This window comes from Telmatherina bonti, assembly GCF_933228915.1.
Source record: "Telmatherina bonti genome assembly, chromosome: 10".
In the NCBI taxonomy this organism is placed as follows: Eukaryota; Metazoa; Chordata; class Actinopteri; order Atheriniformes; family Telmatherinidae; genus Telmatherina; species Telmatherina bonti.
Window position 1 is genome coordinate 20,609,456 of NC_136628.1, and position 26,309 is coordinate 20,635,764.

At 39.1% G+C, this 26,309-nt stretch overlaps 3 protein-coding genes across 3 annotated transcripts; all 3 read left to right on the plus strand.

Annotated features, from left to right (window-relative positions):
• Positions 1 to 2,107: 2,107 nt before the first annotated feature.
• Positions 2,108 to 6,592, plus strand: LOC306761259 (UDP-glucuronosyltransferase 1-2-like; the record flags this gene model as incomplete). Its single annotated transcript, XM_079247382.1, has 4 exons — positions 2,108 to 2,111; positions 2,293 to 2,585; positions 2,688 to 3,401; positions 6,008 to 6,592. The coding sequence occupies 4 exons, from the start codon at positions 2,108 to 2,110 to the stop codon at positions 6,590 to 6,592; spliced, it is 1,596 nt and encodes a 531-aa protein (XP_079103508.1).
• A 4,767-nt stretch (positions 6,593 to 11,359) lies between these two features.
• LOC306761600 (UDP-glucuronosyltransferase 1-2-like) lies at positions 11,360 to 16,841 on the plus strand (the record flags this gene model as incomplete). Its single annotated transcript, XM_079247842.1, has 3 exons — positions 11,360 to 11,623; positions 11,721 to 12,434; positions 16,257 to 16,841. Exons 1-3 carry the CDS (start codon positions 11,453 to 11,455, stop codon positions 16,839 to 16,841), a joined length of 1,470 nt encoding a protein of 489 aa, XP_079103968.1. The 5' UTR covers positions 11,360 to 11,452.
• Positions 16,842 to 23,389: 6,548 nt separating this feature from the next.
• On the plus strand, positions 23,390 to 25,825 carry LOC306761260 (UDP-glucuronosyltransferase 1A5-like; the record flags this gene model as incomplete). The annotated part of the gene is made up of 3 exons (XM_079247383.1): positions 23,390 to 23,677; positions 23,761 to 24,474; positions 25,241 to 25,825. 3 exons carry the CDS (start codon positions 23,390 to 23,392, stop codon positions 25,823 to 25,825), a joined length of 1,587 nt encoding a protein of 528 aa, XP_079103509.1.
• Positions 25,826 to 26,309: the final 484 nt, after the last annotated feature.

Below are 26,309 nucleotides of genomic sequence, written 5' to 3' on the forward strand. Positions count from 1 at the left end.
ACCCACATGTAAGTTACAATGAGAAGCGCTATAAATGACTAGATTTGTGTGGACTTCACATCACTACAGTTTTTACTCTGTAGAAGTGTTCCAGTGGCGTTTCAAGCTCCCAAGACTGCAAATCCCAGAGAGCCTGACTCGGAGTCTTAGTCCTGGCAGAAACTATTCTTTCTCAGAACCTCAGAAACGGCAGGTTTCCTCAGAGACTATTTATCTACTTATCAGGTTTTACTATTGCACCGTAGAGCACATCCTCACCTGCATGGTAGTCCAGCTGCACCCCAGTAGACCTACCCTCTCTTCAGGTAGACTAAGAAGGTATGGGTGTATTGAATTTTGACTGGGTCTGTATTTATTGTTGTTATTTATCTTATTAAACTGATTTTGTGTACTGCATTAAGAAAATACTTCTGAACATCTAGAATAAAGTTCTAGATCTACAACTCTGCAGGAATACAATGACCCAGTCAGTAAACACCATTATCCGTAATCTCAAGAACTAGTTAGCTTGTATGATGTTTAATCATACAGTAGCTGTACACCAGTAGCAACCCATATTTTAAAATCTAAGGGGACATTCATATCAACCTTTTTGATTCAAATCTAAGTCTGTTTGCTTGGAAATTTCACTTCATTTGGGGAGCTGTAAACGCGCCAAATGAATTTTGATTCAGACCAAAGAAGGGGGCCAAATACAGGAAGCAGACTACAAATAAAAGTCTCTTCTTACATTTGACGTAGCATTGTATTGCGCGTAAATACATCCAATCACGTTAAGAGTCCTCTGCCTCGTCTGTTGTTCATACTGTGGACATTGTTGCAGTGTGTTTCTGCGATATACTTGCACAAGACAAAATAAAAAATCATAAACAGCAACAGTTTTGTGCTCCATGTTTAACTTGCAACGGATTTTTCTTCTTCATGCTGGTCTTGTCGGATCTTTTGCTAAATACCAGTATAGTGCCACCTTTGGTGGGAATGGGGATATAATTATTGTTAAGGTTTGGCACGTTTGACCAAAGTGCAGCGTGAATGCAACATCGGTCTGAATGGATACACACCCCACGACTGAGCTGAGTCACCAATCAGACCAAGTCTAGCGGACTATCCTGATGTGAATTCACCCTAAAGCTTTACTTCTGATCTACCAGTACTAATAAAGCTAGTTGTATACTCTTGAAAATGCTAAATTAGGTGTTCTGTGGCTGTTTGAGTTATTTGTTGACCTGTACAAGGCTACCAGTTGTGCTAGTCCATATCAAAGTGCCAACTCTGTCTTAAACATACATTTATGATGCATAAGTCTCCATAAATGAATAATGAACAATAAATTAACAATAAATTAATGACAATAAATTAAAGAATTCGGTGAAAAGCTTAATCTATTATTCTTTCTTTTTGTTTTTCTTTTAGTTAAACAACCAAACTACTTTACATACCGGTAGTTGGATGAACTCCCTCACACTGAAGATGCCACTGGTAAACAGGAAAATAAATGTAAACACTTGCATTAGTCGGTTTTAGTTGGCGCAGCAGTGCTGTTTTGTGTTCTTCCCATTGGGGTAGATTCTGATGTACAAAAATCATTATCCAATTCAAACCAATATGGATGATTTCATCTCTTTCAAAGTCTGGAAGCTTAAAATAATGTTTTTGCTTTGGGCTCCATTTCTGTGTTGCTGCATGTGGCAAATGGAAACATATGTTGTGTGATGAGGTTTATCTACGACTGTGAAGTTTTTATGCTTTAAGAAAAACCAAAACAAAACAAAATAATCATAATAAAATAATATGAATAGATATCATTCTTAGAAATTCAGATGTTTAAAGTCTAAATACTTGGTGTGATTTAGAAGGAAACACAGATGAATCAAATTAATTTCAGAGGTACATAAAACTTACACAAATAATTAATTATCAGTTGTTTACCTTAAGCAATCTTTTACTGTATTGGCAAAACAGAGTTACCATTTGTGTCATATGACATGTCCCTGATGTAAATCATTTACTCAGGAAAGAACAGATTATGAAGTAGACTGGAGTTTGAACTCAAGCTTATAATAAACGTCCTGTCTGTAGGCAAGGAGGACTATCATCTCGCTTGATAATGGGTAAGTGTATTTCAGAAACAAACATCTTGCTGTACTTTGAAACATAAAACTATCTTTTCTCATCAGAGGCAAAACATTTCCTCTGGATTTAAGTGAAAAATAACAAGTTGAACACATTTAAGTAAAAGAACATTTTGCTGCGCTGTGTTCATCCGATGTTTATATCTCTCTGGTGTTTTAGGAGCCATGCATTGTGTGTGTGTGATATTGGCATCATTCAGCGTATGCCTGACTTTCTTCACACCCCAATGTGAAGGGGGAAACATCTTGGTTTACCCAGTAGACGGCAGCCACTGGATCAATATGAAGATTCTGCTAGAAGAACTTCATGCCAGGGGACACAACGTGACTGTGATCAGAGCCTCCACCAGCTGGTACATCCCAGAAAAGTCTCCTCTCTACACTTCCATTACTTATAAGATGGGGGAAGATGTTGAACACTTTTTTGATGAATACTTAGAGAAACATATGAGGGTATGTGAACATGTACAATCTGCATATAAGTAGCCTCCAAGTGTGCAATTTAATGGACAAATAATCCCTTATCATTCCTTTTGTCCTGATACATCATTTTAGATGCAGAGAGAAGGAGCTTCACCGCTGGCTTTCTTCAGGCTCACCAAAGCTTTCCTTTCTATGCTTTCTCAGGGTCATGCACTCTGGGTTGATGGTATTATTCAAATCTTTGAAAATCAGAATTTGCTCAAAAGCATGATTAATTCCCAGTATGATCTGGTTCTCACTGATCCAGGAATAGGACCAGGGGTTGTATTAGCCAAATATCTCAAGCTGCCCATGGTGCTCAATGTGCGCTGGATCACCAGTGGTGAGGGCCACTTTGTTTTGGCCCCCTCACCACTCTCTTATATCCCCGTACCAGGATCTGGATTAACAGATAAAATGGATTTCATCCAGAGGGTCCAAAACATGCTTTTCCATGGCATCATATTGTTCCAGGAAAAATTAATGGTGGGGCCTATTTATGATGCACTCTGTGATAAATATATCGAGGGTGGATGTGACATCGTCTCACTGCTTCAAGAAGCAGACATTTGGCTGTTCAGGTCAGATTTTGTGTTTGATTTCCCCCGGCCCACAATGCCAAACGTCGTCTACATCGGAGGTTTCCAGTGCAAACCAGCCCAGCCTCTACCAGCAGACCTGGAGAAGTTTGTTCAGAGCGCTGGGAAGCATGGAGTCATCATCATGACGCTAGGAACTATGATTAACGCGCTACTCAAAGAGGTTGCTGATGAAATTGCCAGTGTCTTTGCCAAGATGCCCCAGAAGGTACTATCTGCAGCGTGCTACAACATCCGCTGAAATGTTACGAATTGTTATATCTGTTCAATTTTTATATCAGCTCATTAGTCATTCATAAATGATTTCATAATTATTTCAGACGTGACACAAATTTGTGATTACACCAGCACTGTACATTTAAATGACTACCGGTATATAGACTATACGAGTTAGTGTGCTATAAATGAAAAATATTAAGTCACTTAAAATGTTTTAAATGGAAAAATCATGTGAAAACAGCAAAAAAGTTAAGTTAGAAGTTAAAGGGGTGCTATTGTGGTATTTCAAGTTTTCTGAGCTTCACTGTTGAATCCTCATCAGACATGTGAACGGCACCGTTTTTTATCACCTAAACGCATGTTTGAGTTTGAGTTTGAGTTCCAGCAGTCGCTCCGTTCAGTTTCCATGGCGACAAAAAACGTGTCGTTTTAGAGAGTTTTTTCTACTTGGAAATCCTTGTGACGTCCCGGGGGATAAGGTTCGGTGATTGGTTACCTTCTACTGGTTAACAAGGGCATGTACAAATACATCAGGCGGGTGGAAAACGTCGGATAAAGTTATTTCCAACGATGGCTGGTGAGTTTACCAAAGAGAGACATCCTGCTGCATTCCTTGCTGTGGGTTGCTGTTTTCCACTTCGTTTTCAGGGTCTGATTCAGGTTCCAACATGTAGGGCTGTATGCTATGTGTTGACATTGTATTTACTTTTTTTATTGTGTTCATATTAGCCTAATCCTTCTGTTTATTAGATGTTACAATGACGGTGAAAGCAGGTGCGGTGCGCGCTCCCAATGTAGTGCAGTGGCGGGAGGCGGGGCTTAATGCGGAAGAGTCTCAATCCACTCGTTTTGCCCACAGGCTGATCTGACAGCCTACGGAGAGGGTCGGTCCGAAGTAAATAAAGCGATTTGTGACAATAACTCGATCAATCCCAGCCCTTCTGGGCTCAGAAATAATAATAAATTAGCCTGAAATGCACATAATAGTTCCACTTTAAGGCAACCAGCCGCTTGGCTTGAGGCTTTGAGTAAACTCTAGTTACGTGTTCTGGTATTGTGTGAATCTAAATTAAGACGGTATCTCAAACTAGAATCTTACATTTTATGAGTAGAAATAACTATTGTGGTGCAACCCATCTCAGAATCTCTAAGGGCAGAGGCAGGGTACTGACCTGTCACAGAGTGTATTGTGTCTCTCTTGAGGCAAGGTGAGGGGTCCTGTGTTGCAGAATCAACGCAGACAAACCAACAGTCATTCACCCTGAAAGGGAGACATTTGAAACAGGTGCCTTCTTGCTATGAGTTACCTGTGCTAACCACCACCACAGTGCAGCCAAGAAAGCTTTAATTAAATAATGAAAATATCTCTTTTAAATCATCTTAATTATAAAAAAAAAAAAAAAACAAGAAGAAATTTCCATTGCAAGACAATCCCAGTGTGTTTTAAAGCCAGAATCAATTATATAAGGTAACAAACTGTTCTTCAGAGTGTGAACCCTGGCTGAGCAGTACGTGCAGGTTAAGTTAAGGCTTACACAATATAAAAGGCAAACCTGAACCCAGAGGGGAAGTCAAATTCTTCAAATACAGACTTCCTGGAGTGCACAGCAGTGGTTAGCACTGTTACCTCACAGCAAAAGCCCACCTGGTTTAAGCCTCAGCTTTTCTGTGTGAATGTCTTTTTGCCTCTCTGTGTTGACTCCCTGTGACTGGTCTGAACTGGTGATCAATCCAGGGTGTACCCAGCCGCTCACCACTGCTGCTTCAGACTTGTGTAATTTCACTTTTACGTTGTTATATCATGGTCACACAACACCAGAACCCTTCAGTTGAGTTTGTTAGGAAGAAAACAAAACCTTGCAGCTGGTTCCTTTACTTTTAAAAGTGCAGTGGCATGTGAGAATGTAGACATCAACAACATTTACCATGGGCTTCGTGTGTAGATTGTCCATTCAGTACCCTAGTAGAATCCCCAGAACAGGGTTAGTAACACAATTGGAAAAAAAGTTAAGATGTTGTTTAGTCTAATAAACTACAGCTCAATATAAAGTAGCCCAGTCATCATCTGAGATGGTCTTGTCGGCTACCTGTATGCTACTTTCTGTTCTCCAACTGCTCTGATAGATATATGTATAAACCTGCTGTAGCAATACAACAAAATATCTCCTCTGCAATTTTCAATATGTCTAGAGAAAAAACAAAGTTTTCCTCAAAATTCCTGCATCACAAATAGTCTCCTGTGAGCTCTAAAGAGCTGTTACGATTCACTTACTCCCTCACATTTTCTGGCTTGTAACAAACATCTGCAGCAGGAAACCTCAATCTGTGAGCTGTTCAAGCAAACAACTGCAGAAAAAGACTGAACAAACTTTGCCTTAAAAAAAACTATGTTCATATGTGGAAAATGGCTGTAGAGACATGTGCAAAATGTGATTTTGAAGCGTCAGAGGATACTGGTGTATAATATTTATTTGATTTTACAAATGGAATACAGCACAGAGGTTACTAATCAAATGGATGGTGTAAATTGGATGAATAACCTCATAGTTCTAAACAAATTAAATTATATTTTGTTCGTTCTTGTTTTCTGATCAGGTGATATGGAGACATAAAGGGGAGCGCCCGTCTACACTGGGCAACAACACTCTCATCGTAGACTGGATGCCACAGAAGGATCTCCTGGGTCACCCACAGATCAAAGTCTTTGTAGCTCATGGAGGAACCAATGGAGTCCAGGAGGCCATTTACCATGGAGTCCCAGTACTCGGCATTCCCTTATTCTTTGATCAGTATGACAACCTTCTACGTCTGCAGGAAAGAGGGGCAGCAAAGATCATTCAACTGGCCGATGTTAATGGCCACACTTTTGAGGAAGGTATTAAGGAGGTGCTCTATAAGGACAGCTACAGGCAGAACATACAGAGGCTTTCCCGTTTGCACAGAGATCAACCATTAACACCCATGGATCGGGCTATATTCTGGGTGGAGTATGTGATGCGCCACAAAGGAGCTCCTCATCTTCGTACAGAGGCTTATAAGATGCCCTGGTACTCATACTACAGTTTAGATGTAATTATTGTGTTGTTGACAGTTGTAGCTGTGCTCTTCTTCTCTGTTTTTGCCATCCTAAGGTTTCTGTGCTGCAGAAGAACAAGAAAGGCAAAACCAAAACAACACTGATTGTTGACAATGTGTTTGAGAAATATATCATCCTTTATTCAGATAAATAAACCAATTGGCTCCAGCAATAAAACCACTGACAAGTAAAGTGTTGAACAGCATTTGACAACAAAAGCAACTATCAAATAATAATTTACAGAACAACAAGTTCTGTTAGTGAGAAAATCAGCAGTTTAACAGGACTGCTCATTACGTTGAGGAATATGTACATCTAAATCTGAAGGGAAAAGCTGCTAAACTTGTCAACGTTACACAGAAATCAACCATTAGCCCCCTATGGGTCCGGCTCTAGTCTGGGAAGGGGTTGTGATGTCCCTCTGAGATGCTCTTTACCTCTGTGAAGAGGTTTATAAGATGTTCTGATGCTCATATTATTGTTTAGATATTGGTATCTGTTGCATTGACTATAGTAACTGTGCTTCTACACTTTGTTTTAGCTTTGTTTCTACTTTTCTGTGCAAACAAAAATGATAACTTGCTTGGACTCTTTTTATTCTTACGGGCATAAATTAAAGAATCTGCTGCAAATGTTTCACAACGCTTTGATCGATGTTGTTATGACATTACTTTGTTCATGATAATTTTTTTCAGATCTTTGTTATGTAAATCTCCAGTTTTACTGTATGTTTGGCAAAGATGTACTTTTGGATTGAATTAAACTTACTGACATCTCAAGAATTTAGTTCGTGATTATTTGTAAGTTGTATGACATGTCACATTAGACACTGTGCACTCTTTTTCATTGGAATATGATGCAGACTTTAATACAGGGATGGTGCATTTAACAGCAACAGTGAATACATTTTGCTCAGTCATTGCTTAAGAGACTAAGCATGCAATGAAAATATCTCACAGCAGAATATCAGCAGCAGCCTAAACTGTTCATACAAATGTCATACTAGCCGATGTGCTCCCATTTTCTCGTTGTCATGTTTTCTATACATGCGCCAAAAGTCTTTTATGCACTTTTCAGAAAAGGTGTGGGAAAGCCTGTTTTCTGCAATATGCATAATTTGTTTTTATCATTTAAAACACTGTGTGTTGCCTTTGGCATGAAAAGCACTTAATAAAAAAAATGGGATTTAATTTGAAGACTAGCTTCTAGTCGTAGTGATAACTTCTGAAGTGTAACATGAGGCGTGCTCAAAAACTGTTTGCCGAGATATTTAGACTGCAAATGTGGTTCTGTTATTGCTCAAATTATTATCAGGAATTTTAGCCAATTTCTGCAATTAAAACCGCTTTTTGATCAAAATGACATTTTATTTGCATGACAAATTAAGTTAATCTTTAATAAATTACACCATGTAACCAAATACATTTCAGGCTTGATCAATCAGGATTTTTTAAGTTATCTATCTAACAAGAAATCTGCCATCCCACAGTTAGGAGTGTAGGCTTACATGGAGCCTTTACCATCTACTACTGTGAAAAGCACCAGAAAAAAATGGATTTCTGATACTTTTCTATGCATGCTCTTGTTCATCCTCTTCTGTTGGTTAGGGTATCCATAACATTGTAGACCACTCCTTCACAAGGACAGAAACAAAAAGCCTTAATAGATTAGACTAAAATATTCATGCAAACATCAAATGTGTCTGAAATATTTTAGTTAAAAAGACAGTTATTTATGATGAGTGCTCAGAAATGCCTTTAAACCCATACGATTTTCAAAATGAATCCCATTTTTAAAACAAAAGTTAGCTCTACTTCAGAAAGTAACTTTTTGTTATTACAAGGTTTTGGAAAAAAAAGCATGCATGTTCAGATGTGAAATTACTCACACAACCACCTCTGGTGTTTATGTGTTCACCTCCAGCAATATGGCAGACAATGTGCTCAGAAATGTAGTTGCCGGTCAACAAGTACAACACCCATAAGTAATCTGGGATTAGTTATGATCTGTGGTAAAACAAACCCGCAATTTGCTTGAAAGATTTAAAAGCCTTTTCATGATTTCATTGGTTCATTTGCTGAATATTGTTAACATTCTGTAGAGCATTGCAAATGAAAAACTACATAAAAAATCTTTATATTTCATGTCTGAATTGAAGTTATTGCTCCTGTCAAACAGCAATAACTTCAGTCTTCAATCTTTTCCTGTTTCAGCTGACCTGCAAAAATTATTTTATCACACACTATGCATAGTTTTTGTTTGTTTTAGTAAGCTATAGGACGATCAGTTCTCTGTAGCGAGCTGTTAAAGGAGGAAAAGCTATTCCAGATTTCACATTTACCAAAATGTGTTTTGCACTTGGCAAAATACCTATATCAAACTGTTAAAGGTGTCATAACCTGGTCTTTTCATTTGGCCACTATCCTCTTTTAAATAACTATTTAAAAACTTATTACACCAAAAAAAATTTAAAAAGTGCTTTTCTGACCCTTTATTCTTTACAAAACTTTTCTCGCGAGAATTCATCATCACACATCATCATCACATCATCACATAAATAGATTGTTGGTGTAAATAGCTGCAGTTTAAGAGTAATCAAATATTGTAATACAAATAGATCAAATCAAACTTTATAAAGCACTTTCATGCCAAAGACAACACAAGTGCCTTGCATACTTTTTTTTTTTTTTTTTAAAGCTTATTAAATAAAACAGGTTTTCACACACCAAAATATTAACAGAATATTAAAAACACATTCATTTTATTTAACACAGTTATACACAGACACAATTTTCCCTAACCTCTGTGTCATCACTGTATGTAGATAAAAATAAAACATATCTTTCAGATCCATCCACACCAGGAGTCAGACCTCCATATCCACAGAGGCTGTAGCTGCAGATATTAATCCTGCAAAGCTCCCATTTTACAAACATGACGTAAAGATGTCGGAAATAAAAAGTTTGCATTCTGGTTTGGTGAATAAATCCGATGATGGAAATAAAAACACAGTAGAACATCACTTAAAAAAAAGAAAAAACTAATACATATCCTCCCTGCCGAAATCCAATAGGTGCCAATATCAGACTACATGATGGTCACCTTGTGAAATTATCATTATGATTATTACAACTGCCATGTCATGCCATGAAAACAAAAAAGAAAAAGGCGTTCGCGAGACTTCAGCCTTGTGGGCAGTTGTGCTGCGAACAAAGCGCCCAGACGGAAAAACCTGCCCGTCTTCAAAAGAAATGTTAACACTTCCGCCCAACAGCAAGACGCACGTTATAACTCGAAAAAGTGCAATTTCCAGGTGATGACTCCTTTAAACCTTAATTGTTTGGTAACAACTTGTGCTCTAACAATGAAAAAGCTTATTATCATGTCTAAAAAATACTTTTAGAGTCACCAAACTTACCAAACTGGCATAGATTCACTGTTAAAAATTGGCTCTAAAAATCAAAGGTGCTGCAAATGAAACAAGCAGCTCCTCCTTCAGGTACTGCATCTATCAGCTGATGGATGTGTAATGGAAGTGTAGTCTATAACCCTTACCACTGTGGCATATTTCTTTCTCCATTCCAATAAAATATGTTTTACCAGTTTATTTCTTTAAGCCTGTCACAAGACATTCTTTGCTACAAATGTCTCAAAATCCATACGTCACCAGGAGAAATGGGGCAGGCAACAGGACCCAGCAGAAACTGTGTAACTGACATTTTTCTCCAAAAGGAAAGCCGAGTACCTGGTACATGTTTTTCTCCTGCAGCTGTTTTAGGAAATCAGTAACACCAAGGAAGCCACAGTGGACTGGAGGAAAGAAACAGCAGGTATAATAAATTAAAATGTATAGTGTCACTTCATCAATGTAGACTACTGGTCAAAACTTTGGACACACTTTCCCAAAAAATCCAATGGGAAAGATGGCAATTTAATTAAAAACAGCATTCCAGCTCTTTAACTAAAAAGAAATCTAAAAAATTATTTGATAATTGGTTTATGGTGCTCTCCCCTCTTTAACTTGCAGTAAGTTGAATCATTGTGGTCATGTCTCTCCAGCTACTGTGTTTTTAAAACAGAAATAAAAATAAAAAAAAAGGTATTTGCTTGCAAACAATAAACTCAGTGACTGATAATGAAGATAATATTTAGTTGAAGTCAAGTTTAAAATAATCTGACACCAGTAAAGAACTAAATTGTTTTGCTTTTTTTCTTCTTGTGGTCTCTGAACTTGTAACATGATATGAACTTTGTGAGGCTTAACTTTACTTAACCCTCTGTAATATTCTTACAAAACAGGTCACAGGTCTGTATGGTGCAAGCACTGCCGCATTTGTTTCATAGCTGAACACGCTTTCACAAAAGTACAGAACACAGAATACACTGTAAAGCGTCCTACCTGTTAAATGCTTTCACTTAATAAGAATATTATTAAATGAAGGCATTATATAGAAGAAATAATTGCTCTGTTCATTATTTGCAGAATGTTCATCGTACATACCAGTGACATGTGCCATTGGTAACTCATTTACCTGTTATATGACAGATCATCTTTGAGGGTGGAGTTTGAACTTAGATATCTAAGAAATCCTTTTGATGGACTGTCAGTCTGTAGGAAGGAAGGAAAGTGATGTCTCTTTTGACATTGGGTAAGTAGATCTCATCAGCATTTTATGTTATGTCATTTTATTTTATGTTTGATATCAAATCTGTTCAAATTTCAGTGAGTGTATTTTTCAATTTTGATTTCTATTGACTAAGCTTAGTTGTATGCGTTTCATATATATTATTAAAGTAAAAACCTATAACATATTTTGGCTAATTTATTTTTGTTTGACATTTTAGGAGTCATGCCTCGTGTGTGTGGAATATTTGCACTCTTCAGTTTATGCCTGACTTTCTTCACACCATGTGAAGGAGAAAACATTCTGGTGTTTCCTGTGGACGGCAGCCACTGGATTAATATGAAGATTCTGCTAGAAGAACTTCATGCCAGGGGACACAACATAACCGTGATCAGAGCTTCCACCAGCTGGTACATCCCAGAAAAGTCTCCTCTCTACACTTCCATTACACTTGAAATGGATGAGGGTTTAGAGAACTTCTTTGATGTTTACTTAGAGGAACAAATGAAGGTATGTGATTATGAATATTTGTATCTGATATTTGTGTGTTGATAAATGAAGATCATCACTTGATACTACTTTGTTCTTTTTTAAATATTAATTTTAGGCCCAAAGAGAAGGAGCTTCAGTGCTGACTTTCTTCAAGCTCACCACTCATTTCCTTTCTATGATTACTCAGGCTCATGCAATCTGGGTTGATGCTGTAATTCAAATCTTTGAAAATCAGAATCTGGTGAAAAGTTTAAAAGAGTCCCAGTATGATCTGGTTCTCACTGATCCAGCTATAGGACCAGGGGTTGTATTAGCCAAATATCTCAAGCTGCCCATGGTGCTCAATGTGCGCTGGATCACTAGTGGTGAGGGCCACTTTGTTTTGGCCCCCTCACCACTCTCTTATATCCCCGTACCAGGATCTGGATTAACAGATAAAATGGATTTCATCCAGAGGGTCAAAAACATGCTTTTCCATGGCATCATACTGTTCCAGGAAAAATTAATGGTGGGGCCTATTTATGATGCAGTCTGTGATAAATATATCGAGGGTGGATGTGACATCGTCTCACTGCTTCAAGAAGCAGACATTTGGCTGTTCAGGTCAGATTTTGTGTTTGATTTCCCCCGGCCCACAATGCCAAACGTTGTCTACATCGGAGGTTTCCAGTGCAAACCAGCCCAGCCTCTACCAGCAGACCTGGAGAAGTTTGTTCAGAGCGCTGGGAAGCATGGAGTCATCATCATGACAATGGGAACTTTGGTTAACGTGTTGCCGACAAAGGTTGCTGATGACATCGCCAGTGTCTTTGCCAAGATGCCCCAGAAGGTAAGAAGATATTTCTTGTTTTTATTTTTTGTCACATTTACTTCTTTCATATGTACATTAAAGACAGCAGAGGACTGTCAATTACTAACAACTTTACCTCAGATGGTCGGGGTGGGGATGTTCAGGTCTGGCAGGCCCAAACGTGTCGTGAGGGTCTTCTGGGCATGTCTGGCGAGCTTCAACGCCTACCTTCACCAGAGCTTTAAACAATGTCCCAAGTGAGGCAGGGGACATAGAGACCAAGTTGGCTGTGTTTCATGCCTCTGTTATTGAGGCGGCTAGCTGGAGCTTTGGCTGTATGGTCGTTGGTCCCTATCGTGTTGGTAATCCCAGAACTCATTGGTGGACACCTGCAGTGAAGGATGCTGTCAAGCTGAAGAAGAAGTCCCACCGGACCTTTTTGGCCTGTGGGACTACAACGCACATTATGCGTGATGCCACTTTGTAAAAAAAACAAAAAAAAAAACAAACGTGGTTCAGCTAGCAACCATCAGCTAATAAAACAGTCCTATATTAGGAACAAATATTACAGAACATGTTTGAACATCCACACAGTGACCAAAAATGCTTTTAACATACATTTGCCCAGACAATTAAAGTATAAATTAAATATGTCATACCTGGAACGGGACTATAATAAGAAAGACTCATCAAGACACGAGTCTTTTTGCTGTCAAAAAACAAGTGTTGCAAAATTTATATCTGATAGCCTTATCTTAATCAACAAACAAAAAAGAAAAATCATCTTGCATCGCATGGACATGTGTTCAGCTGGACTTCCAGCAGTCTGACCAGCACTTACGGTGTGTTCAGACCAAACGCGGACGCTGAACGCTGGTCACTAAACTGCCACTTATGTGTCTGATGCCCAAAACGCTCCCAACGCTCCTGCCGCGTCCGCCGCTTGTGTGTCTGGAGCGAGCGGCAAACGCGGCGGAAAAGAGAGGATGGAGGCGGCGCTTTCCTTCCGGTCAGTTTGAATGATGGCGGATTCAGAAGAGATATGGCATGGTTTTATTTAATAAATAAAGCTAGAGGACGTTGTCGTAGGGCAGTTAGTCAGTGTTAATGCAACAAGAGCCGCAGTCAGTAGAGAGCCGCCTCAGCCCCCAAACAAAGCGTTGCTAGGCAACGTATCCTGCTACGTTGCCAAATCAGTAACATTCAGCTTTTTAGCAAGGAATGGTTATCCTAAATATTGCAAGGAGTAATCGCATCTCAGCCCCGTGTCTGGGTTCACCACAGGAATCCTCCAGGAGCTGTGAGCTGATCATTCTGATTGGTTGACGCCCCGCGTCGAGCGGCCAAAGTTCAGCTTTGTCCATCTCTGGCTTTTGACATGCGTTCCGCGCGGAACGCCGACACCCAAAACGCTCAAAACGCTACGCGAGAAAGCTCAACGCCCCCTTGCCGCGCCTCGCCATAGACTTTACATGGAAACCTGCCGCTCTTGACGCTCAAAACGCGTTTGGTCTGAACACACCGTTAACCACGCTGGACCCTCCTATTTGATTTCGATTAGTAGAGGTAATAATTATTTTGACGAATCTCTATAACAGCAAAAATGAAACATAGCTCAGTCAGAGCAAAAATACAACTCTTGATTTAATTGAGTAGTGTAGACTAGTTTAGTCTAGTGATCTACTCTGATTTATTCCTCCCAGTCTTCAACAGGCCCATTCAGGAGCAACAGACACATGCAACAACCACCATCCTCATCAATACATAAACATCCACAAAGCTGAGATTATGATAAGACTGGTTTTCTATTCCCAATATTTCTGAATTTCCCCTCTGGGATGAATAAAGTATCTTTGATTTGATTTGATTTGATATATTGTAAAGCAACGTCTTTAACTGTTGGACAGCCAGAGACCTGCAGGTAAACAAATGAGTAAATAACATGATAATAAAGCTTTTCATCTTTTATCTATATTTGAACTAAAGCAGCATTTAGAAATAACCCTTGTAACACTGATGTTAAAGCTGTTTTCAACTAGCACAACACCTTGCATTCATGTGCACACATGCACGCTGACAGCAGAACCTCCTCCTCAGTGGTTTTGGGAAATTCGGGACATTTTCCAATCTCACATACACTTCACCAATGGATTTAATACAAATGTGTATAACAGAAAAAAGACGAGGCTGATTGTTTAGCATAACTAGCTTAACCTTGGAAGTATCAAGTACTGGCATGAATGATCTGCCTCGTGTTCGTGTCATTTTGAAGACAAATAGGGTTTGAATGACTTTTTTGTTTACCTGTTAAGTCTGTTGGCCTAGAGACTGGTTGTCCACCGGTAGCCATCACAACTGTTGCTTCTCCTCTTTCAATGAAAAATAGTCTGATGTGTATTTTAACTGTTGATGATGTCCACTTGAATTCAAAATAATCGCAGAGTTCAGATTAGGACTAAAACACTGGGCTGTCAGCTAATAAAACACAGTGGTGTCCCTCCTTTCTGAAAATTCTTCTATAATTGGTCATATTGTTGCACCTGAGTTGTATTCACTGAAGACAGGAAATGACAAAACTACCTTCTTATTTAATGTCATAAGGCATCTCAGTTAATATAATCTTATTTCTTCTGGGCTTGATGAGAAATGTTCGGTGCTTGAGCCGGGAATGTCCAGGACAGGCGATGCCACTGCCCTCACCTATTGTCATAAGCTGTGGGTCGTGACTGAACGAACAAAATTTTGCATACAGGCGGCTGAAATGAGTTTCCTTCACTGGGTGGCCGGGCTCTCCCTTTCAATTCAATTCAATTCAGCTTTATTTATATAGCGTCAATGGCATCACGGCAATGCCATCTCAAGACGCTTTACAGACAGAATCTCCCTTAGATCCCCCTTAGATCTTAGATCCCTTAGAGCTCCCTTAGAGATAGGGTGATAGGTTCGGTCATCCAGAATGGGCTAAGAGTAGAGCCGCTGGTCCTCCGCATCGAGAGGAGCCAGTTGAGGTTACTCAGTCATCTGATCAGGATGCCTCCTGATGCCTTCCTGATTTTTCAGTTGCCGGTCCAAAACTGTGGAATGAGCTCCCCCTCCACATGAGACAAGCATCCTCACTGTCCTTTTTTAAAACTTATCTTAAAACCCATTTTTATTTAATGGCTTTTAACCTAGTGTAAGACTGCTTCTGGTTAGTGTGCCATAATTTGGTTTGAATTATTGGTTTTATTTACTATTTATTAATTTTGTTTAGTTGCTTTAATTTCTTATTCCTTGTATGACCTTTTGTTTTATTGCATTATTTATTTCTCTTTTAACTGTTTTATTATGTTTTTATCTTGGCTGATTATGAACAGCGCTTTATTTCAACTCTGGTTGTGTTAAAGGGCTTTATAAATAAAGTTGAATTGAGTTGAGTTGAGTTGATGAGGTGTTCCAGGCACGTTCCTGCAGGAGGAGACCCTGGGGAAGGGCCATGACACGCGGGAGGGATTATATCTCTCGACTGGCCTGGGAACACCTTGGGACCCCCCCTGCAGAGCTGGCAAATGTGGCTGGGGAGAAGGAGGTCTGGGCTTCCCTGCTTAGACTGCTGCCCCTGCAACCCAACAGTGGATAAGTGGCAGAAAAAGGATGGATGGATGTAGCTAGATATAGCTTTACAAAGACAAAAGAGAAAATAAGCTTTTGCTATGTACGAATCAAAAGTGCCAAATGGTATAAACATGTTTAGATTGTCGACCACATTATATGTTATTATATGTAATTTTCTTGGTTGTTCTTTCTGTCAAGAATTACTCTCAGCTTATGTTGGACAGTGTTTAAGTTCAGTCTTTTGTCTGCTGCTTGTTTTCTGATCAGGTGATATGGAGACATAAAGGGGAGCGCCCGTCTACACTGGGCAACAACACTCTCATCGTAGACTGGATGCCACAGAAGGATCTCCTGGGTCACCCACAGATCAAAGTCTTTGTAGCTCATGGAGGAACCAATGGAGTCCAGGAGGCCATTTACCATGGAGTCCCAGTACTCGGCATTCCCTTATTCTTTGATCAGTATGACAACCTTCTACGTCTGCAGGAAAGAGGGGCAGCAAAGATCATTCAACTGGCCGATGTTAATGGCCACACTTTTGAGGAAGGTATTAAGGAGGTGCTCTATAAGGACAGCTACAGGCAGAACATACAGAGGCTTTCCCGTTTGCACAGAGATCAACCATTAACACCCATGGATCGGGCTATATTCTGGGTGGAGTATGTGATGCGCCACAAAGGAGCTCCTCATCTTCGTACAGAGGCTTATAAGATGCCCTGGTACTCATACTACAGTTTAGATGTAATTATTGTGTTGTTGACAGTTGTAGCTGTGCTCTTCTTCTCTGTTTTTACCATCCTAAGATTTCTGTGCTGCAGAAGAACAAGAAAGGCGAAACCAAAACAACACTGATTGTTGACAATGTGTTTGAGAAATATATCATCCTTTATTCAGATAAATAAACCAATTGGCTCCAGCAATAAAACCACTGACTAGTGAAGTGTTGAACAGCATTTGACAACAAAAGCAACTATCAAATAACTATCAAATAATAAGTTCTGTCAGTGAGAACATCAGCAGTTTAACAGGACTGCTCATTACGTTGAGGAATATGTACATCTAAATCTGAAGGCAAAGCTGTTAAACTTGTCAACGTTACACAGAAATCAACCATTAGCCCCCTATGGGTCCGGCTCTAGTCTGGGAAGGGGTTGTGATGTCCCTCTGAGATGCTCTTTACCTCTGTAAAGAAGTTTATAAGATGTTCCGGTGCTCATATCATTGTTTAGATTTTGGTATCTGTTGTATTGACTATAGTAACTGTGCTTCCACACTTTGTTTTGGCTTTGTTTCTACTTTTCTGTGCTGAATAAGAAGCACAAAAACCAAACAAAAAGGATCACTTGCTTTGACTATTTGTTTCTCTTTGGTTTATGTTGTTATAATGGCAAATGTCACATTAGACATTGTACAGTCTTCTTCATTGGAATATGATGCATACTGTGGTTATAATACAGGGATGGTGTATTTATGTTATTATGGTGAAAAAAAATGATGCTCAGTTATTACTAAAGAGATGAAGCATGCATTGAAATATCTCTCACAGCAGAATATCAGCAGCAGCCTAAACTGTTCATACAAATGTCATACGAGATGTGTTCCCCTTTCTTTGTTGTCATGTTTTCTATGCATACACAAAAAGCCTCTCATGCATTTTGCAGACAAGGTGTGTAAAAGCCTTTTTTGTTTAATATGCATAATTTGTTTTCATCATGTAAAACTCTTTGTATTGCCGCTGGCATTAAAAGCACTTTATAGAAAAAAAAAGAATTTATTTGATACTAGCTTCTGCTGTTGTAAGTTTTAATAATGTGTAATAGAATATGTGCTCAAAAATGTTCTTTTACTGTAACAAGTGGTTCAGTTTCCAAAAGTAAATTTTAGCCAATTTATGCAATCAAAAATGCTTTTTCATAATTCATTTTTTGTTTTAAAGAACTATCCCTCTATTTTTAAACCACCTTTTGTAAACTTTTGAAATGAATAAATGCAGGAACCTTGTAACCAAATACAGTTCAGGCTTGATGATCGAGAAATCTGCAATCCCCCAGTTAGGAGTGTACGCCTACATGGAGCCTTTACTATCGACTTCTGTGAAAAGCATCAGCAGAAAATGGATTTCTGATACTTTTCTATGCATGCTCTTGTTCATCCTCTTCTGTTGATTAGGGTATTCATAACATTGTAGACCACTCCTTCACAAGGACAGAAACAAAAAGCCTTAATAGATTAGACTAAAAATATTAATGCAAACATCAAATGTGTCTGAAATATTTTAGTTAAAAACAGAGTTATTTGTGATGAGTGCTCAGAAATGACTTTCAAAGCTAATCCTGTTTTAAAAACAAAAGTTAGCTCTACCTCAGAAGATAACTTTTTGTCATTATAAGGTTTTGGAAAAAAGCATGTATGTTCAGATGTAAAGTTATTCACAGAACCACCTCTGGTGTTTATGTGTGCATCTCCAGCAAAATGGCAGACAATGTGCTCAGAATAATTCTTGTTGGTCAACAAGTACATCACCCATAAATAATCTGGGATTTAATTTTTTCATCTGTGGTAAAAAAAACAAAAAAAAAAACAAACAAACCTGAAATTTGCTTGAAAGATCTAAAAGCCTTTTCATGATTTCATTGGTTCATTTGCTGAATATTGTCAACATTCTGTAGAGCATTGCAAATGAAAAACTACATAAAAAATCTTTATATTTCATGTCTGAATTGAAGTTATTGCTCCTGTCAAACAGCAATAACTTCAGTCTTCAATCTTTTCCTGTTTCAGCTGACCTGCAAAAATTATTTTATCACACACTATGCATAGTTTTTGTTTGTTTTAGTAAGCTATAGTAAGATCAGTTCTCTGTAGCGAGCTGTTAAAGGAGAATAAGCTATTCCAGATTTCACATTTACCAGTACCCTCCCTCACCAATTTAAATAGAAAATGCGTTTTACAATTGGCAAAATACCTTTATCGAAGGGTTAAATCCTAATTGTTTGGTAACAACTTGTGCCCTAACAATAAAGGTTGGTGGAGGTTTGCTCTCTCTGAGTGATGAGACTTTTGCACGCCACAAAGAAAGCGCAAACCTTCGCCAAGGGATAATGGCTCCTGGATCCAAACGGTGATCTGGATCCCCACCAACATTAAATTAGTTCTTCCTTGTCACATTTCCAACAACTCCTGAAAATTTCATGAAAATCCGTCCATAACATTTTGAGTTATTTTGAGCACCAACAGACAAACAGATAAACGCCAGGTAAAACATAACCTCCTTGGTGGAGGTAAAAATACTTTTGGAGTCACTGCACTTACCAAACTGGCATAGATTCACTGTTAAAAATTGGCTGTAAAAACCAAGTGTTACAAACAAAACAAGCAGCTCCTTCAGGTATTGCACGTAAAAGCTGATGGATGTTTCACCACTGTGGCATATTGTATGTATTCTTCTTTCTTTTGCCATTCCTTTAAATTTTCCCCTAAAATATTTCTAACCGGGCTGCACGATGGCGCAGTGGTTAGCACTGTGGCCTCACAGCAAGAAGGTCACTGGTTCAATCCTTGGCTGGTTTGGTCAGTGGCCTTTCTGTGTGGAGTTTGCATGTTCTCCCCGTGTATGCGTGGGTTCTCTCCGGGTACTCCAGCTTCCTCCCACCATCCAAAGACATGCATGATAGGTTAATTGGTCACTCTAAATTGCCCCTAGGAGTGAGTGTGAGCATGAGCGTGGTTGTTTGTCTCTCTGTGTGTGGCCCTGCGATGGACTGGCGAGCTGTCCAGGGTGTACCCTGCCTGTCGCCCAAAGCCGGCTGGGATAGGCTCCAGCTTCCCCGCGACCCTGAATTGGAATAAGCGGTTTGGAAAATGAATGAATGAATGAATATTTCTAACCGTTTTTCTGTTTAAGCCTGTCACAAGACATTCTTTGTTACAAATGTCACAAAATCCATAGCCACCAGGAGAAATGGGGCAGGCAATGGGACCCAGCAGAAACTGTGTAACGGACATTTTTTTTCCCAAAGAAAAGCTGATGTTTTTCTCCTGCAACTGTCTGAGGAAACCAGTAACACCAAGGAAGCCACAGTGGATTGGAGGAAAGAAACAGCAGGTATAATAAATTGAAATGTATAGTGTCACTTAGTCAATATACACTACAAGTCAAAACTTTGGACACGTCTTTTCCATTAAATCCAACGAAAAAGTGTGTCCAAACTTTTGAATGGTAGTGTATTTTAATCATGTTTAATACACAGATGATAACTTGATTTTTGCTTGCTCTCTCCTTAAACATCAGTGCAAAATTTTCTCATAGAAAAATACATCCTGTCCTTATTGACTACACATAAAAATTGTGTTCATGAATAAATACTCAAGGAAAAGCTTTTATTTAGCACAATTCAACCTTGTTAAGGCAGTGAAACATAATGTAAGTTTTTTTTCAAAACAAACAAAATAAAAAACAAGTAATTATTATTAATATTATTTTTTCTTTTTTTTTTAATTAATTAATTTATTTTTTATGTACAGTCAATCAAATACTGCATTAACCCCCTAACCAGCGTGGAGAACCAGAAGAGAGGTCTGTCACAGCCTTTGTGGATAATAAACAGATACAGTTGATATAAATTATATAAGCAAAACATTGATACATTCATTGATACCATAGTACAGCAATACAATCATATTTCAATACTACTAATAGACTGGCAGGTCAACTAGTATTAGTATTAAATTATGAAACATCTAACAGATTGTACAAGATTTCATATGAAAAAGTACATAAAAACGGCTTGGGGCAGAGCCCCGCTGGTTAAGGGATTAAAAAACAATTTGCAGAAAGGATCATGAGTTGAAAGTAGGAAAAAAAAAAGCTAACTCAAGAACTAAGCTCTTGAAAATGGGGTTTTTAAGTGAACTACAAGAAGACGTACTCTACCAGTAAAGAGTTTGGATACATTTTTGCACTGGATTTAATAGGAATGTGTGTTCAACCTTTTGACTGGTAGTGTAACTGCAAGAAAAGGAAAAACAAGCAGTCTACAAAACATAACAGTCAAATATTTTCTCCCTTTGTAATTTATTTCTATCAGATTCTAAACCTGGTTACAAACGCGATTTACAGTCTGGCATGAAAAAGGGCAGGGTGAAGTTTCTACAACACGTTAAACTGAGAAGGTCTTAGCAAACTTGTTTTTCTGGCTATTATGGAACTGGAAAATTGATCTTGGGAGTGTTTTGTCAAGTTTGCATCCTGTGAATGGGTACTAAGGAGAGGTCAGGTATATCATGACAGTGTGTGGTCGAGCCGCTGATGCTAGAGTTTGTGTTACCTTTTGTTCTGACAGAAGAACATGGCCGACAGCATCCAGAACAAAAATTTGAAAGGGTTTCCTCATGCTGTGCAACATAAAATAATGTCTCAAAGTTCACAATCTCCTTATTATGATATAATCAGACATTACAAGTAACCACACATGAAAAGAACAGTTGTCTTTCTGTTTTGTGCAAAGGGTGAATTTTACTTTTCTGTTTCTTCACAGGGGCTGCACGGTGGCACAGTGGTTAGCACTGTGGCCTCACAGCAAGAAGGTCGCTGGTTCAATCCTTGGCTGGTTTGGTCAGTGGCCTTTCTGTGTGGAGTTTGCATGTTCTCCCCGTGTATGCGTGGGTTCTCTCCAGGTACTCCAGCTTCCTCCCACCATCCAAAGACATGCATGATAGGTTAATTGGTCACTCTAAATTGCCCCTAGGTGTGAGTGTGAGCGTGAGTGTGGTTGTTCGTCTCTCTGTGTGTGGCCCTGCGATGGACTGGCGAGCTGTCCAGGGTGTACCCTGCCTGTCGCCCAAAGCTGGCTGGGATAGGCTCCAGCTTCCCCGCAACCCTGAATTGGAATAAGCGGTTTGGAAAATGAATGAATGAATGTTTCTTCACGGTGTTGTGTTGAGGATAGAAAGAATCATCCATTATCTTCAGCCGCTTGTGCAACATTTTCCTCTGAATAATCAGCATCAGCAGCTTAAGTTATTCCTAGCACAGAATCAGCCTTCTTGATCAGTTTGTTCAACTTTTTTAAGTCTTTATCTCTGATGCTCTTGTCCCAGCAGATGACTGCAAAGTTGTTTGCATTTCCCACAACAGACTTATAGAGGATAAACAACACATTGATGCAACAATTGAATGAGCTCAGCTGCCTGAGGTTGAGTCTTTTGTGTCCTGTCCTATAAATGCTTCTCTGTTGCATTTCAGGCGTCTCTAAGCTGAACTCACGTGTATTCTTCCACCAGCTCCACCTATTCTCCCAGGATAAAAACATTGGATTGTTCCATCTTAAGTCAACAATCATGTCATTTGTTTTGTTTGTGTTCAAGATGAGGTGATTGTTACTGCTCCAGCTCAAAAACTGACTGATCTGGTCCTGTACCCAGCCTCTTATCCATCCCTGATATACCCCACACCTGTAGTTATCAGTGTTTCTGCAGATGACAGGGCTTAGAGATGCAATGAAAGTCTGAGGTGTGCACTGTGATAAGCACCGGTGAAAGTACAGTCCTTTGTGGTGCTTACAAGCTTTCAAGCTTTCAATCTCGTATACTGAAAAATCGATGCTGGTGGAGGTATCTACCTGAAGTTTACAGATCTTCTCAAATAACAGTGCAGGTGAGTTAGCATCAAGGAACATGAACCTCAAAGTGCGGTCTGATTTTTCCAGGTAATGATGAACTCTGTTCAGAACTAAGTCTATGGAAATACATGGTCAACTCTTTAACTTTTTAGCTCATGGAGCTCATGTGCTGTTTTTTTGTCTTCGGGTCTCTGAACTTGTAACATGACATGAAACTCACGTGGCTTAACTTTACTTAACCCTTTGTATTATCCTCATGAAACAGGTCACAGGTCTATATGGTGCAAGCACTGCTGCATTTGTTTCATAGCTGAACATGCTTTCACAAAAGTCGGACACACAAAAGTACAGAACACAGAATGCACTGTAACGCATGCTACCATTTAAAAGTCTTCATTTAATAAAAAATATTATTAAATGAAGGCTTGACATTGAAGAAATGATTGCTCTGTTCATTTTTTGCAGAATGTTAGTAGTACCTACCAGTGACATGTGCCATAGGTAACTCATTTACCTGTTAAATGACAGATCATGTTTGAGGGTGGAGTTTGAACTCAAATATCTAAGAAATCCTTTTGATGGACTGTCAGTGTGTAGGAAGGAAGGGAAAGTGATGCCTCTTTTGACACTGGGTAAGTAGATCATCAGCATTTTATGCTATATTTGTTATCAAATATATTCCAATTTCAACAAGTGTTGTTTAGTTGTTTGTTGTATTATAAGTAAAAAAAAAACAAACATATTAAAGTTTATTTATTTTTGTCTGACATTTTAGGAGTCATGCCTCGTGTGTGTGGAATATTTGCACTCTTCAGTTTATGCCTGACTTTCTTCACACCACCGTGTGAAGGAGGAAACATTCTGGTGTTTCCTGTGGACGGCAGCCACTGGATTAATATGAAGATACTGCTCGAAGAACTTCATGCCAAGGGACACAACATAACCGTGATCAGAGCCTCCACCAGCTGGTACATCCCAGAAAAGTCTCCTCTCTACACTTCCATTACACTTGAAATGGATGGGGGTTTAGAGAACTTATTTGACGTTTATTTAAAGGAACATATGAAGGTTTGTGATTATTTGTATTCATGTGTGTTGATGCATGATGACAATCACTTGATACTTTTTTCTTTTTTATATATTCATTTTAGGTCCAAATAGAAGGAGCTTCAGTGCTGACTTTTTTCAAGCTCACCACTCATTTCCTTTCTATGATTACTCAGGCTAATGCACTCTGGGTTGAGGGTATTATTCAAATCTTTGAAAATCAGAATCTGGTGAAAAGTTTAAAAGAGTCCCAGTATGATCTGGTTCTCACTGATCCAGCTTTAGGACCAGGGGTCGTATTAGCCAAATATCTCAAGCTGCCCATGGTGCTCAATGTGCGCTGGATCACTAGTGGTGAGGGCCACTTTGTTTTGGCCCCCTCACCACTCTCTTATATCCCCGTACCAGGATCTGGATTAACAGACAAAATGGATTTCATCCAGAGGGTCAAAAACATGCTTTTCCATGGCATCATACTGTTCCAGGAAAAATTAATGGTGGGGCCTATTTATGATGCAGTCTGTGATAAATATATCGAGGGTGGATGTGACATCGTCTCACTGCTTCAAGAAGCAGACATTTGGCTGTTCAGGTCAGATTTTGTGTTTGATTTCCCCCGGCCCACAATGCCAAACGTCGTCTACATCGGAGGTTTCCAGTGCAAACCAGCCCAGCCTCTACCAGCAGACCTGGAGAAGTTTGTTCAGAGTGCTGGGAAGCATGGAGTTATTGTCATGACAATGGGAACTTGGGTGAATGTGTTGCCCACAAAGGTTGCTGACGACATTGCCAGTGTCTTTGCAAAGATGCCCCAGAAGGTAAGAAGATATTTCTTGTTTTATTTTTTGTCACATTTACTTCTTTCATATGTACATTAAAGGTGGAGTATGCAAGATTTTCAATATTTTTTAAAAATAAATTAACTAAAAAAAAACAAACTACAATTATAATTAGATAGTTTTTTAAACATGTAGGTTCCCGTCTGTCCATATTTGATGCGTTAATAAATTACAAGTCGAATTAATGACAAAGACCCTTCTTGAATGTTTTCTGACCACTAAAAAAAAGTACTTTTTTTTCCACCAGTAGGGTGAGTATAAGCCCATTTGTTGCAGAGCGGCTCTGAGCTACAGCTCACAAGCGATTCCTGCCCTCATTGGAGCTGGCAAGGAGGAGGGGTGAGGGGTGAGTTTTGCTCATTACTGCCAACTTGTGGTCGTTTGTGAAGGTAGCAGTTTTGTGGTTTTGTTCACAACCTGGTGTTTGCCACCTGGTGGTGGAAAGAATCGCCCTGAAATCTTACATACTCTGCCTTTAAAGACAGCAGAGGACTGTCAATTACTAACAACTGTAGCTCAAAATTTCTTTTTTGCTTTACCTTGAGATAGTTATACAAAAGAAAATAAGTTTTATGCTATGAGCAAATCAAAAGTGCCAAACAGCAAATATAAGTTTATATAGTTGACCACTTTATATGTCTTTTGTATAATTTTCTGGGTTATTCTGTCTGTGATGAATTACTCTCAGCTTATGTTGGACGGTGTTTAAATTCAGTCTTTTGTCTGCCGCTTGTTTTCTGATCAGGTGATATGGAGACATAAAGGGGAGCGCCCGTCTACACTGGGCAACAACACTCTCATCGTAGACTGGATGCCACAGAAGGATCTCCTGGGTCACCCACAGATCAAAGTCTTTGTAGCTCATGGAGGAACCAATGGAGTCCAGGAGGCCATTTACCATGGAGTCCCAGTACTCGGCATTCCCTTATTCTTTGATCAGTATGACAACCTTCTACGTCTGCAGGAAAGAGGGGCAGCAAAGATCATTCAACTGGCCGATGTTAATGGCCACACTTTTGAGGAAGGTATTAAGGAGGTGCTCTATAAGGACAGCTACAGGCAGAACATACAGAGGCTTTCCCGTTTGCACAGAGATCAACCATTAACACCCATGGATCGGGCTATATTCTGGGTGGAGTATGTGATGCGCCACAAAGGAGCTCCTCATCTTCGTACAGAGGCTTATAAGATGCCCTGGTACTCATACTACAGTTTAGATGTAATTATTGTGTTGTTGACAGTTGTAGCTGTGCTCTTCTTCTCTGTTTTTACCATCCTAAGGTTTCTGTGCTGCAGAAGAGCAAAAAAGGCAAAACCAAAACAACACTGATTGTCGGCAAATTTAATAAGAAATTCAAAAGCTCCCAAAAATATTGCATTTGGCCAAATAAACCTACTCGCTGTTATATTAAAAACCACATTTAAGTAAAGGATTGTCATTACCAATACCAAGGTGTCTGTGGCTGGTTTACAGTTGCAGTTAAACGGAAATTCCCTTTAGGTTGTGGAACTGGAAGCAAGGGAAATTGGTCATATGAAAGTACATCTCATTTTTGTAACAACACGACTAATTTCCGACTAATTTCGGGCCAGCTCCAGCTTGGTGTCTTTAGGGAATCAGAAAGCATTTTTAACAACAGTTATCTTTATCTTGGCCAGGATTTATTGGGTACAGCCAATATCCAAAGTTTAGTCCCTATAAATGGTGATCCCAGGGAAAAAAAATTGCAGAACCAATAGCAGCTTGTGTTTGCCAATAAGGTCATTATCAGAGTGGAACAGTGGCTTACTCATTTATTTATATACCTCAATAG